We start from the raw sequence: 12,296 nt of genomic DNA, 5'->3' as shown, positions 1-12,296 counted from the left end.
AATTTTTTAAATACTTTCAGTATTTCTCAAATTTCTTGCAATAAACATATTAATTTTATAATCATAAAAAATAAATGTTATTTTTCCATTTTTCCGATTTCTCCTTAGTTTTCTTAAAAATCAAAATATATAGATTACAAGATAACTAATAAAGGATATTTTAATAAAAGTAAAAAATCATTTAGCTAATACTTCTGACAAAGAAATAAGAACTAATTTGGATTCACAAAATCTGAATTGTACAGTCCTAATAAAGAACGATCAAACTAAATGAATTTAGATATCTAGAATTACAGATATAAAAACTACTTGATTAAAATATGAAGACAGGAGAATCTCAAATAATAGTAATGTACATAATACTTGCTAATATTCATTATGTGTCAGGCACTGTGTTCTATGCTTCACATGGATTATCTCATTTAATCCCCTTATGTAGATATTATTATACCCATTTTACAGAAAACGATGCTAAATCTTAGTATAACAGAGGCAAGGGTTCAAAATCAAGTCTGACACAGAAGATCACACCTTGAACACTATATTATGCAATTTCCCACACTAAAAATTATCTTTCAAGTAAGAACCAAAAACTTGAATTAAAAAAAAGTGTTAACAAAAAATGATAATTGGTCTGCTAACCAAGTTAAAAAAATTTATCAATACTATTTAGCCATTAGTGCTTTCCATTTTCAATAGCATAGTTTTTAAATAAACATGGTTTTTTTCTTTTATTGGGGAGATAGATATTTTGAAAACACAAAGAATGAAATTGGAACACGACTGCTTCCATTACAAGAGAATACTCAGAAAAATACATGGGGAAAGGAAGAACACCATCACAAATTTTATGTTGCTTCATTACCTTCTAAATCTCATACCAATTCTCACCAACTTCAAAGATGCATTTGCCCTGAAGATAAAATACATTGACTGAAACTCAAAATCTAGTAGTACTAGGCCCTAGATCCAAGCATCATACTCACTCTGTATATTTTTCCTGTTAACCCATGTTCATACATGAATATTAGCTCATAAAATAGAACTTCTCATTCATAATATTATTTCTTAAATTTCTTTTATCTGACAATAAGTGAACAAGGAATGAGTGAGGCTGTCTCTTAACCAGATCAATTCTAAACAGTCTATTATTTGAAAGTCCCTACTTCTCATCTGTACTCACAAAATTGAACCCAACAAACTTTCACGCAGTAGCTGTCAATGTCAGAGTAATGTGCCCTCTGCTTTGAGTAAAACAAGACAGAACATGACCTCTCCTCTCAAGGAGCTGACCCAGGTGATATACAGTCCTAAATCAGATAAATATTAAACAAAACAAAAAGATTGCACGTGGCAATATATGACTATGTACCAGGTGAGTGGTTTAGATGAAAGAATAATAATAAGCCTCTAAAGTTAACAGGAGGAAAACAAAATAGGCACCTTGTGGTACTTCATGGAGAAGGTGAGGACCAGAAATAGGATCTGAATTTTGGGGGAAGGGGGAGCAAGTAGAGTGGTTGGAACAAGACAGCAAAGAAATGAATGTGTATGTGATGTTGGGAGCCAATGAATACAGAAAATAACAGGACTTATAATTTACCCCTTAGGCTGAAAATTAATAAAGTTAATTACATGTCAAATCAGTCTGCCTTGAATTTAATTTTTTAAAAGATACAACAATCTAAGTAGGATAATTTATAAATAATGAAATGAAATGGCAAATTTGGTAATTCTTGCCATTATTTGCTTCATATAAACAGCTAACTTCTATTTTCTAGCCACAAATAAAGATTCACCAAAGTATTTGTTGAGGTCCCCTCCTCTGCCAGCCTCTAAGAAATAGGCACAAAAGGAAAAATTAATCTCATAATGCTATCATATTTTAACACTAAGATCAAAAGCTAATAAACTATATTGTCTGACTGTCATCTTAAAAAATATACCATGCTTTAGGTATATGGCCTGGACTTACAGAAGAATAAAATTCACCCAAGGCCATGGGCAGCTATTCCTATTCAGAAGCAAATTTTTTAAAACGTCAAGGAGACCTCCATATGGAATTAATTATCACCTACTTTAAATTATCAGACACGTTAATTTTAGGCCTGCAAATTTCAAAGGAAGCTAGACATGTCTGCATCGCTTTGAACACTGTGTAATATGAGAAATCTTTCTAGTCATCACCTTTTAGATTCTGGCCTCAGCTCATTTGTTAGTATCTTGATTTCTCCAATTAAAGGCAGGAATATGGAAAGATGTTTTATATGTATATGTCACTCCAGAGTATCTTATTAACTTTGGATATTTTATTTTCATCTTTCATTTCCTGAAATTATCATAACTCTGCCATAATATTCTGACTCCATCTAAAGAGCACAGATAAGACTGACAGTTCAAACTTTACTCCCAAACTGAGTTTCTGTAATTGTTTTCTAGTATACACATTACAAGATGATTCAACCTGACTTGAGTTCCAATGAAGGGGAAGAGCTGCACTGAACCATCTACCCAGGCCTCCATGACCATAACAAACACTTTTGAGATGGTATCTATGGCCAAGGGTAACATCTATGACTCAGATAGGCTGGCACCTGGGACCTGGGACCCTTAGCTGCAGTGCTTGCACCTGGACAAATGTCTCCTCGAGCAACAAAATACAAAGAAACTACAAAGGACTAAAAATAACTGTGCATGCGCAGCTGGGCAAATTATGGACAAGATACAAAGAGACCAAAACCCCAACAGCCACTTCTGAAGAGCCAGAAGCAAAAGCAAGGTACTGCGCATCCCCCTGCACACGACACCACCTAAGGGGTGGGCAAACCACCTAAGGCACCTCTCCGGCCTGACCCCTACCCTCACCCAGCAAGCAAGCGAGTGAGCAAGGGAACCTGTTACTTGTTCTCTGTCCCTCCTGGTGCAGCAGGGGCCCCAATAAAACCTTGCCTGAATTTCTTGTCTGGCCTCTGATCAATTCCTATTGATTAAGGAGGCCAAGAACCCTGGTAGGTAACATGACCGTAAGACGATCTCTTTAGTCTCAATTCAAAGTGAAATGATTTGAAGGATTGCCCAGGCCTTTCTTTTCCTCTTTAGACTTTTCTCTGAACCTGAGCTAATGGGCTTACTACCCTCATCTAGCATCAAAGAATAAAACAAGATGAAACGGATCAGTATATCTATTGTGTCAATACTATACATGACCTTTTCTGTTCTTCTGGAAACAAAAAAACAGCACCATGATCAGGACACTTTCTTACCTGGTCCAGCATTAGGCTGTCCTATAGCTCTGTGAGCAAGCCTAGAGACATATTCTGCAGAAACGATACTTCCTGGTGGGAATTACCCCTCTATGCCACGGCTGTAGTGGCGGTGGCCTGTAAATAGCCAACTTTTACTTACTGACCCAACAGCAGCTTCCAGTAGCCCTCGCTAGAGGAATTCCTACTCACATATTGTTAAAGGGGTTTCAAACTACAGAGAGAGATGAACCTGAGTGTTAATTCTCAGGGTTTTAGAAGAATAGAGCTGAGACTCAGACCCAGGAATCACAAAACTGTTGCTGATGTCTGTGACATGTGCTAACTATAAATTATGATTTATTTAAGTATTATCAAATATTTTTATATCACTATATGTATTTATAAATCACTACATATATTGTCAAGTATTGCCATACACACACAGACACACACACACACAGATATATATATATATATACACACACACAGAGAAAATATTTGAAACCATTATGAAATAAGTGATTCTCATATTAAGGATTATATGAGTATGTTTCTAAGTGCTTCAAATTAGCCTTTATTATAAATTTATTTAAAAAATTAAGCCACTTGATCAAATTTTCTCCTTAGATATTTTCTCCCAAACAAAAATATGTTTTGAAAATAGTTTCGGAGTGAAGATTTAAATGATGAGTCCTTTTTCTTTCATAATAAGGCAAGTCTAACAATTTAAAAAAATAAGAAAGAAAGTGCAGGAACACGTAATAACCAAAGCTAAAGGCTTATTCCACCCAACAATTTCCCATAAAAATAAAAATTAACTTTTGTCTTATACACCAAAGCACAAAAAGGGCAAAAGTTCAACAAGTGGAAACCTCTTTCAGAAAGATCAATAATTAAGAAGAAAATGGTGTGGTCAAAAGGTACAAACTTCCAGTAAGTCCCAGGGATGTAATGTATAGCATACCTTTGAAAAGTTGTTAAGAGTGTAGGTCTTAAGAAAAAAAGTTGTAACTATGTGTGGTAGTAGTTGTTAACTAGACTTACTGTGGTGATCTCTTCATAATATATACAAATATCAAATCATTATGTTGTATGCCTAAAACTAATACAATGTTGTTTCTTTTAAGTAAAAATAACAAAAACATGCCTATAAATTTTAACTTTAATATGCATGGATCACTCAAACTAAGACAACTTTTTAACTTGTGATATTCACTGAAAAGAATTATATACAATGTTTCTTTTTTAAAACAAAACAGATCAATTCACCCATTTCTCCTACCTCCCACATCCTGCCTCAGGCAACCACCAATCTGTTCCCTGTATCTGAGGTTTTGATTTTTTTTAAAGATTCCACATATAAGAGAGATCGTACAGTATTTGTCTTTCTCTGTCTTATTTCACTTAGCATATTTCACTTAGCACCTAGCATAATGCCCTTAAGGTCCATCTATGTTGTCACAAATGTCACTCCTTTTTATGACTGAATAATATTCCATTGTATGTACGCACACACCACAATTTCTTTATCCATTCCTCCATTAATGTATACTTAGGTTGTTTCCATATTATGGCTATTATAAATAATGCAGCAATGAATCTGTATATATTTTTCAGTATTATGGACATTTCAACAACATTAATTCTTCCAACTCATGAGCATGAAACATTTTTCCATTTATTTGTGTCTTCAATTTCTCTCATCAATTTCTTTTAGTTTTTAGTGTGCAGGTCTTTCACCTCTTTGATTAAATTTATTCCTAGGTATCTTGTTCTTTTGGATGCAATTGTAAATGGGATTGTATTCTTAATTTCTCTTTGATAGCTCATTATTAGTGTATAGAAATGCAACAGATTTTTGTGTATTGATTTGTATCCTGCAACTTTACTGAATTTGCTTATTAGTTCTTTAACAGTTTTCTGATGGAGTCTTTAGGGTTTTCTATATATAATATGCATATTCATGCCATATGCAAATCATGACAATTTTACTTCTTCCTTTCTAATTTTGGATGCCTTTTGTTTCTTTTTCTTACCTCATTTATCTGGCTAAGACTTCCTATCTGGCTAAGACTGGCTAATACTATGTTGAATAAAAGTGGCAAGAGTGGGCATTATATTAGTGAAACTAATATAATGTTATATGTCAATGACATCTCAATAAAAAATTAAACTAAATTAAATTTAATTTAAAAAAGAAGAAAATGGCTTAAGAGTTTTCAAAGATAATATATAGCTTTTATCACTAAAGGTAGAAAGCATTTAAGATCCAAGATTTCCTGTACTAATATCTTATATTCCAGATTCATTACCAAGTGGCTTTGGTTTAATTCCTGGTTCTGCCTCTCTGTTATGTGACCCATGAGAATCCACCTCAACTCTATTCATTTTGAGAGAAGGGCCCTTCCAGCCCTAAAGATCTATGACTCTCTGAGTTGTCACCAACCCCGGATGTACTCTTTTATGAAGCTCTAAATTAATTAAGTTAAAGATACATGGGGCTTCCCTGGTGGCGCAGTGGTTGGGAGCCCGCCTGCCGATGCAGGGGACACGGGTTCGTGCCCCGGTCCGGGAGGATCCCACATGCCGCGGAGCGGCTGGGCCCCTGAGCCATGGCCGCTGAGCCTGCGTGTCCGGAGCCTGTGCTCCGCAATGGGAGAGGCCACGACAGTGAGAGGCCCGCGTACCGCAAAAAAAAAAAAAAAAAAGATACATGATCAGGTCTTCCAAAACACTGTATCAATAGTCTTCAGAAATAATTGAGAATACTCATTAGACCTGAAATCCCTCAAGTCTTGAGGATGCTTCTTTAGGTCTTCACTTGAAAAAAAAACCTTTCTTTATCTCAGTTCTTTTTCCCGCCACTGACTTTTTTTTTCTTTTCTTTTTTTTTTTTTGGCTGCATTGGGTCTTCATTGCTGCACTCAGGCTTTCTCTAGTTGCGGTGAGTGGGGGCTACTGTTTGTTGCGGTGCACGGGCTTCTCATTGTGGTGGCTTCTCTTGTTGTGGAGCACAGGCTCTAGTGTGCTGGCTTCAGTAGTTGTGGCTCGCGAGCTCTAGAGCGCAGGCTCAGCAGTTGTGGCGTTTGGGCTTAGTTGCTCCGCGGCATGTGGGATCTTCACGGACCAGGGCTCGAACCCGTGTCCCCTGCATTGGCAGGCGGATTCTTAACCACTGTGCCACCAGGGAAGTCCCTGGCCACTGACTTTTAACTAGACCACAGATCTTTTAAGTACATGGAGTGATATTATAAAATGATTAAACACTAAAGATATCACATGCACTTTTAAATGTGCTATTGTTTAGCAAGTACATTTTTAAGTCAACTGCTGTAGAGGTGGGAATTTTAACATTTTCAAAGTCAGGTTTCTGTAATTCTCCACATCAGAAACAAAGATAAAAGGGAATTTGTAAAACTAGGATACTCTGATATTACCAAAAAAATTGGAAGATGGAGAGGCCCTACTTGCAAATGTGACATCTGTGTGGCTAAAGGAATAAGACCTTATTTGTCTATATTTCTACCTGAAATAATCAAAAAACAGTCAAGTCAGCAAACATTTGGTGCACGGCTCTGCTGGAAACAGACATGAACCAAACAAGGTCAAATGTTAACTCTGCTGAGAGCAGTTGTTCTCATCCTTGGCTGCACATTAGAATTCCCAGGCAGTTTAGAAAAATCTCAACACCACAGCCTCCCTCTAGACAATTAAGTCAGAATCTCTAGGGGTAGAGCCCAGGCATCAGTACTGTTTTTTAAATTCCTCAAATCTAACGTGCAGCCAAGATTGAGAATTTATGGCTGGGGAACAATACCAGCAGTATATTTACAACTCAGAATCAGAATGCATAGTAAATCAATTCAGTACTTTTAGAATTATGGCTAACAAATCTACAGAAGCTTCCTGGGAAAAGTAGGCTGAAGGCAGAGCCCTGAAATATAGGTAGTTAAGAAAGTACCATATATGTTTGCGGGTATATATGTAGGTAGAGAGGATGCATACTAGATATGTAAACAGTATACACTAAGACTCAGGTACATCAAAGGAGATGGCATGATTGCAAAAAAAAAGAGCTGACCACTACTTTATAATAGCTGACCTAGACATGCAATTCCATTCATCTGACTACTTGGTTACCATGGAAGGCAGAAGAGCAAGACCTGCATCTTGCCACACTGCTGTTGTAACACTACTAGTTTAGTCTGTGACTCTTCTCAGTCTCCTTGATATACCCCTGAGAAGTTTTGGATTCCAATGGCTTTATTACCCTTCCTTAGTATTACCAGCACTTCACTAGTTAATAACATGAGGTATCACTTATTGAGGGTTTAATCTTTGCCAAGCACTATGCTAAGTTTTTTATTTGCATGACTACCTTCTGAGTTAGGCCCTAGTGTCAATATCTCTATTTGTTTAAATGAGGAAGCTGAGACTTAGGTAAATACCTAGCCAAAGTCACAAATTCACTGGTAGGAGTACAGAGTATGCAGTAATCCTACCTCGTGACACTGAATACAATGGCATTCTTTTATGGCAGATTACACTCCCACGCACACACTCCTTTCTTCCTTCCTTATCTAATATATATATATACATATATTCTCTAAATATTTATATACTCATACACACACATATTCATACATACACACATATTTAAATGAATGTATTGAGAGTGAGACAGGGGGGAAAAGGAAATGAAAAGTACTGAAGGATACATGTAGGATTTCCATGAGTATGTTGACTCTTCAGAGAGACAGAAATGTTGATACAAGCCAAGGGATCAGAGCCAGAGACACCAAGAATCTCCAGGAGAAGCATATTAATTCTCATGATTTTCAACAAGTTCATATACCCCCAAACCCCCATGAGATCTGATTCCTCAATTTCTCCAGCCAGAGGTCTTGAGAGAAAAAGAGTGTGGGAAGTGGGTGATTTAGAGTCTCCTCTTGGGCACCCAGAATGAGGTGCTACTCCCCTCTTCCCAATCCTTTCACGTCTGTGGTCATTCTTAATCCTTCATTTCCTGGATTTAACCAGAATCCTTCCTCCAGAGGAAGTTGAAGTGAGAAGAGAGTTTACGTATGTAGGGAGAGGAAGAGAGGCAGTTGTGTCACCATGCTCCAACATGAAACTTTCCTAAACGCAAGACTTGAGGTACATAGTATCAATATTAAAATTGCCATAACAAAATCCATATCACATTTTACATGTCTGCATAAGTTCCTAAAATGTATCTTCACTGACTTAATTAGCATTTTAATAGCTTAAGGTTAATTATAGTATTAGTTGAACACCTCCTCTGCCGCCTCATCTTTGGAATCTTTACAAAAATTGCTAAGAAAATTAGTTTACTTCTTGATCCAGAGAGGTAACCTGTATTGCTGCATGTTATTCCTTCCATTGACAACTCAATCCATGGTCACCTGATTAGGGGCAGAAATTGGTCAAAGATCTTTTAAAAATTTAAGGCAACCCTAAGGGTTTCCCTTTTATCCCAAAGAAAATGAGATTTAGACATATGATTACAACCAGTTGAGGGTTAAGCTAGGATCACGATTTCCAATTGTTTGGCTTCACATGTTAAGCAAGTTCCCCTTTGCATGACATATACATGGATATACATTAAACTGAAATCAACAAGGGAACTGACATGGAAAATATATGGTGTATAATGCCAGGAGTATTTTAAAATGTGAAAGCTGAACAAAAGACTAGAGGAAATCCTTCTCAAATTCTTCCAAAATATAGCAGAGGACGGAACACTCCCAAACTCATTCTACGAGGCCACCATCACCCTGATACCAAAACAAGACAAAGATGTCACAAAGAAAGGAAACTACAGGCCAATATCACTGATGAACACAGATGCAAAAATCCTCAACAAAATATTAGCATCAGAATCCAACAGCACATTAAAAGGATCATACACCATGATCAAGTGGGGTTTATTCCAGGAATGCATGGATTCTTCAATATATGCAAATCAATCAATGTGATACATGATATTAACAAACAGAAGGATAAAAACCACATTATCAGCTCAATAGATGCAGGAAAAAGCTTTTGACAAAATTCAACACCCATTTACGAGAAAAACCCTCCAGAAAGTAGGCATAGAGAGAACTTACCTCGACATAATAAAAGCTATATATGACAAACACACAGCCAACATCGCTCTCAATGGTGAAAAACTGAAACCATCTCCACTAAGATCAGGAACAAGACAAGGTTGCCCACTCTCACCATTATTATTCCACATAGTTTTGGAAGTTTTAGCCACAGCAATCAGAGAAGAAAAGGAAATAAAAGGAATCCAAATTGGAAAACAAGAAGTAAAGCTGTCACTCTTTGCAGATGACATGATACTATACATAGAGAATCCTAAAGATGCTACCAGAAAATTACTAGAGCTAATCAATGAGTTTGGTAAAGTAGCAGGATACAAAATTAATGTACAGAAATCTCTGGCATTCCTATACACTAATAATGAAAAATCTAAAAGTGAAATTAAGGAAACACTCCCATTTAACACTGCAACAAAAAGAATAAAATACCTAGGAATAAACCTACCTAAAGAGACAAAAGACCTGTATGCAGAAAACTATAAGACAATGATGAAAGAAATTAAAGGCGATAAAAAACAGATGGAGAGATATACCATGTTCTTGCATTGGAAGAATCAACATTGTGAAAATGACTATACTACCCAAAGCAATCTACAGATTCAATGCAATCCCTATCAAACTACCAATGGCATTTTTCACAGAACTAGAACAAAAAATTTCACAATTTGTATGGAAACACAAAAGACCCCAAATAGTCAAAGCAATCTTGAGAAAGAAAAATGGAGCTGGAGGAATCAGGCTCCCTGACTTCACACTATACTACAAAGCTACAGTAATCAAGACAGCATGGTACTGGCACAAAAACGGAAATATAGATCAATGGAACAGGACAGAAAGCCCAGAGATAAACCCATGCACATATGGTCACCTTATCTTTGATAAAGGAGGCAAGATTATACAAGGGAGAAAAGACAGCCTCTTCAATAAGTGGTGCCGGGAAAACTGGACAGCTATATGTAAAAGAATGCAATTAGAACACTGCCTAATACCATACACAAAAATAAGCTCAAAATGGATTAAAGACCTAAATGTAAGGCCAAGCACTATAAAACTTAGAGGAAAACATAGGCAGAACACTCTATGACATAAATCACAGCAAGATCCCTTTTGACCCACCTCCTAGAGAAACGCACATAAAAAAAAATAAACAAATGGGACCTAATGAAACTTAAAAGCTTTTGCACAGCAAAGGAAACCATAAACAAGACGAAAAGACAACCCTCAGAATGGGAGAAAATATTTTCAAATGAAGCAACTGACAAAGGATTAATCTACAAAATTTAGAAGCAGCTCATGCAGCTTAATATCAAAAAAACAAACAACTCAATCCAAAAATGGGCAGAAGACCTAAATCGACATTTCTCCAAAGAAGATATACAAATTGCCAACAAACACATGAAAGAATACGCAGCATCAGTAGTCATTAGAGAAATGTAAATCAAAACTACAATGAGGTATCATGTGACACCAGAGTGACGTAAGTCAGAAAGAGAAAAACAAATACCATATGTTAGCACATATATATGGAATCTAAAAAAAAAAAAAAAAAAAAACAAAAGAGAAAGACTAGAGGGAAAAGTTACTGAAGAAAGAAAATGAGAATTCTTAATGAAGAGGGTTTTTTAAATTAAGCAATCTTTTTTTAGTTAGAAATCTAAAATTTAAGCAGCAAACCATATTCAAAGGAAAGGTTGTTCAACCATGGGCTGCTACATAAATTACAGACATTCTCTGATCATAATGAATGACTTGGTTAATAAATGGCCAAATTAATTAAACATGCAATTCAAAAAAATAATCAAAGTCTGTTGTTGCTATTGCTGATTTTTTACCTGGTTGCCAAAGAGGTTGAATCCATTAATTGCTTCTAGAGCTGCTTTTGCTAAGCCAACAGAGCTGCAAGAGAAAAGGAAATACTTTATAACTCTGATGCATCTGGCTACAAAATAAGAACCATTATCTGGTGAATATTCATAGGCAAGTTTCTTTATTAACACTTATAACATCTTCCCTAAGAAGAATGATGTCTAAGAAACTTTAGTCTGACATTTCACTATTTTAGTTTTCCTTTCTTATAGTTAGTGACCTTCAGGGAAAAATATTTCTAAGTTCACTTTGATCTAGACAAATGGTCATACTATTGACAGGAGTAGTCTTAACTCCAGTATCATTTATATTCACTAACTCAAGGAAAAAAAAAGATTAAGTTTAGAGGAAGGTGTACTATGATGACATGTGCACAGCAACACCAGGGTGGGCATAATTAGCTCTGATCAACTAACAGAGCTTTTCTGATGTCAATTCTGAGCCCTAGAAAAGATGTTGCATGCCATACACTTACCACAGAGTGTAGTTTAATATACCCATTCAAATACTCTTTGCTTAGGGTCCAATAAAATAGGCATTATTTTATGCTCACAGAGCAAATGATCATCATACTTCTCATTTTTTGCTATATTCTTCTCTTTGAAATAAAATGTGTACCCCTTTGGCCTCTCAAATGCCTCATACAATAGTGCTGGAAAATGGGAAGACCCAAATTTCATTAAAAATATATGACACTGTCATCTGATAAATATCAACCTTTAAATATTTTAGATCTAATATCTAGTTTATTTTAGTTATTGCAATTTTTTTGTTTTTTCTCAAAGAAATTGCATATTCCATTAATCATTTAAAATTAATGACCTGTCATCATTTCTCTAAAGCAGTGATTATCAAAGTGTGGTTCCCAGAGCAGCAGCATTACCTGGAAACATGCCAGTTCTCATTGCTCTCTGGGACTGGGGTGTTAACAAGCCCTCCACGTGCTTGAATGGACTTTAAAATTTGAGAACCACTGTTCTAAGCTATTTATGTCATCACGATCTATATTTTCTATGGGTTGTTTTACATGAAATGTTAAACAAGTAAGCATTAATTT

The 12,296-nt window shown here is 35.9% G+C and overlaps 1 protein-coding gene across 11 annotated transcripts in view; it reads right to left on the bottom strand.

Moving 5' to 3' along the window:
* Nucleotides 1-12,296, bottom strand: part of PHKB (phosphorylase kinase regulatory subunit beta) — a 216,033-nt gene that overhangs the window by 108,185 nt on the left and 95,552 nt on the right. For all 11 annotated transcript variants that reach the window (XM_032614033.1, XM_032614023.1, XM_032614024.1 and 8 more), the window contains one exon: nucleotides 11,206-11,269. In XM_032614033.1, coding sequence (XP_032469924.1) covers nucleotides 11,206-11,269 — 64 coding nt within the window. The remainder of the gene's footprint in view (nucleotides 1-11,205; nucleotides 11,270-12,296) is intronic.

Source organism: Phocoena sinus, chromosome 19 (genome assembly GCF_008692025.1).
Source record: "Phocoena sinus isolate mPhoSin1 chromosome 19, mPhoSin1.pri, whole genome shotgun sequence".
In the NCBI taxonomy this organism is placed as follows: domain Eukaryota; kingdom Metazoa; phylum Chordata; class Mammalia; order Artiodactyla; family Phocoenidae; genus Phocoena; species Phocoena sinus.
Note: the sequence above shows the minus strand (reverse complement) of the source record. Positions and strands in the feature narration are given on the sequence as shown.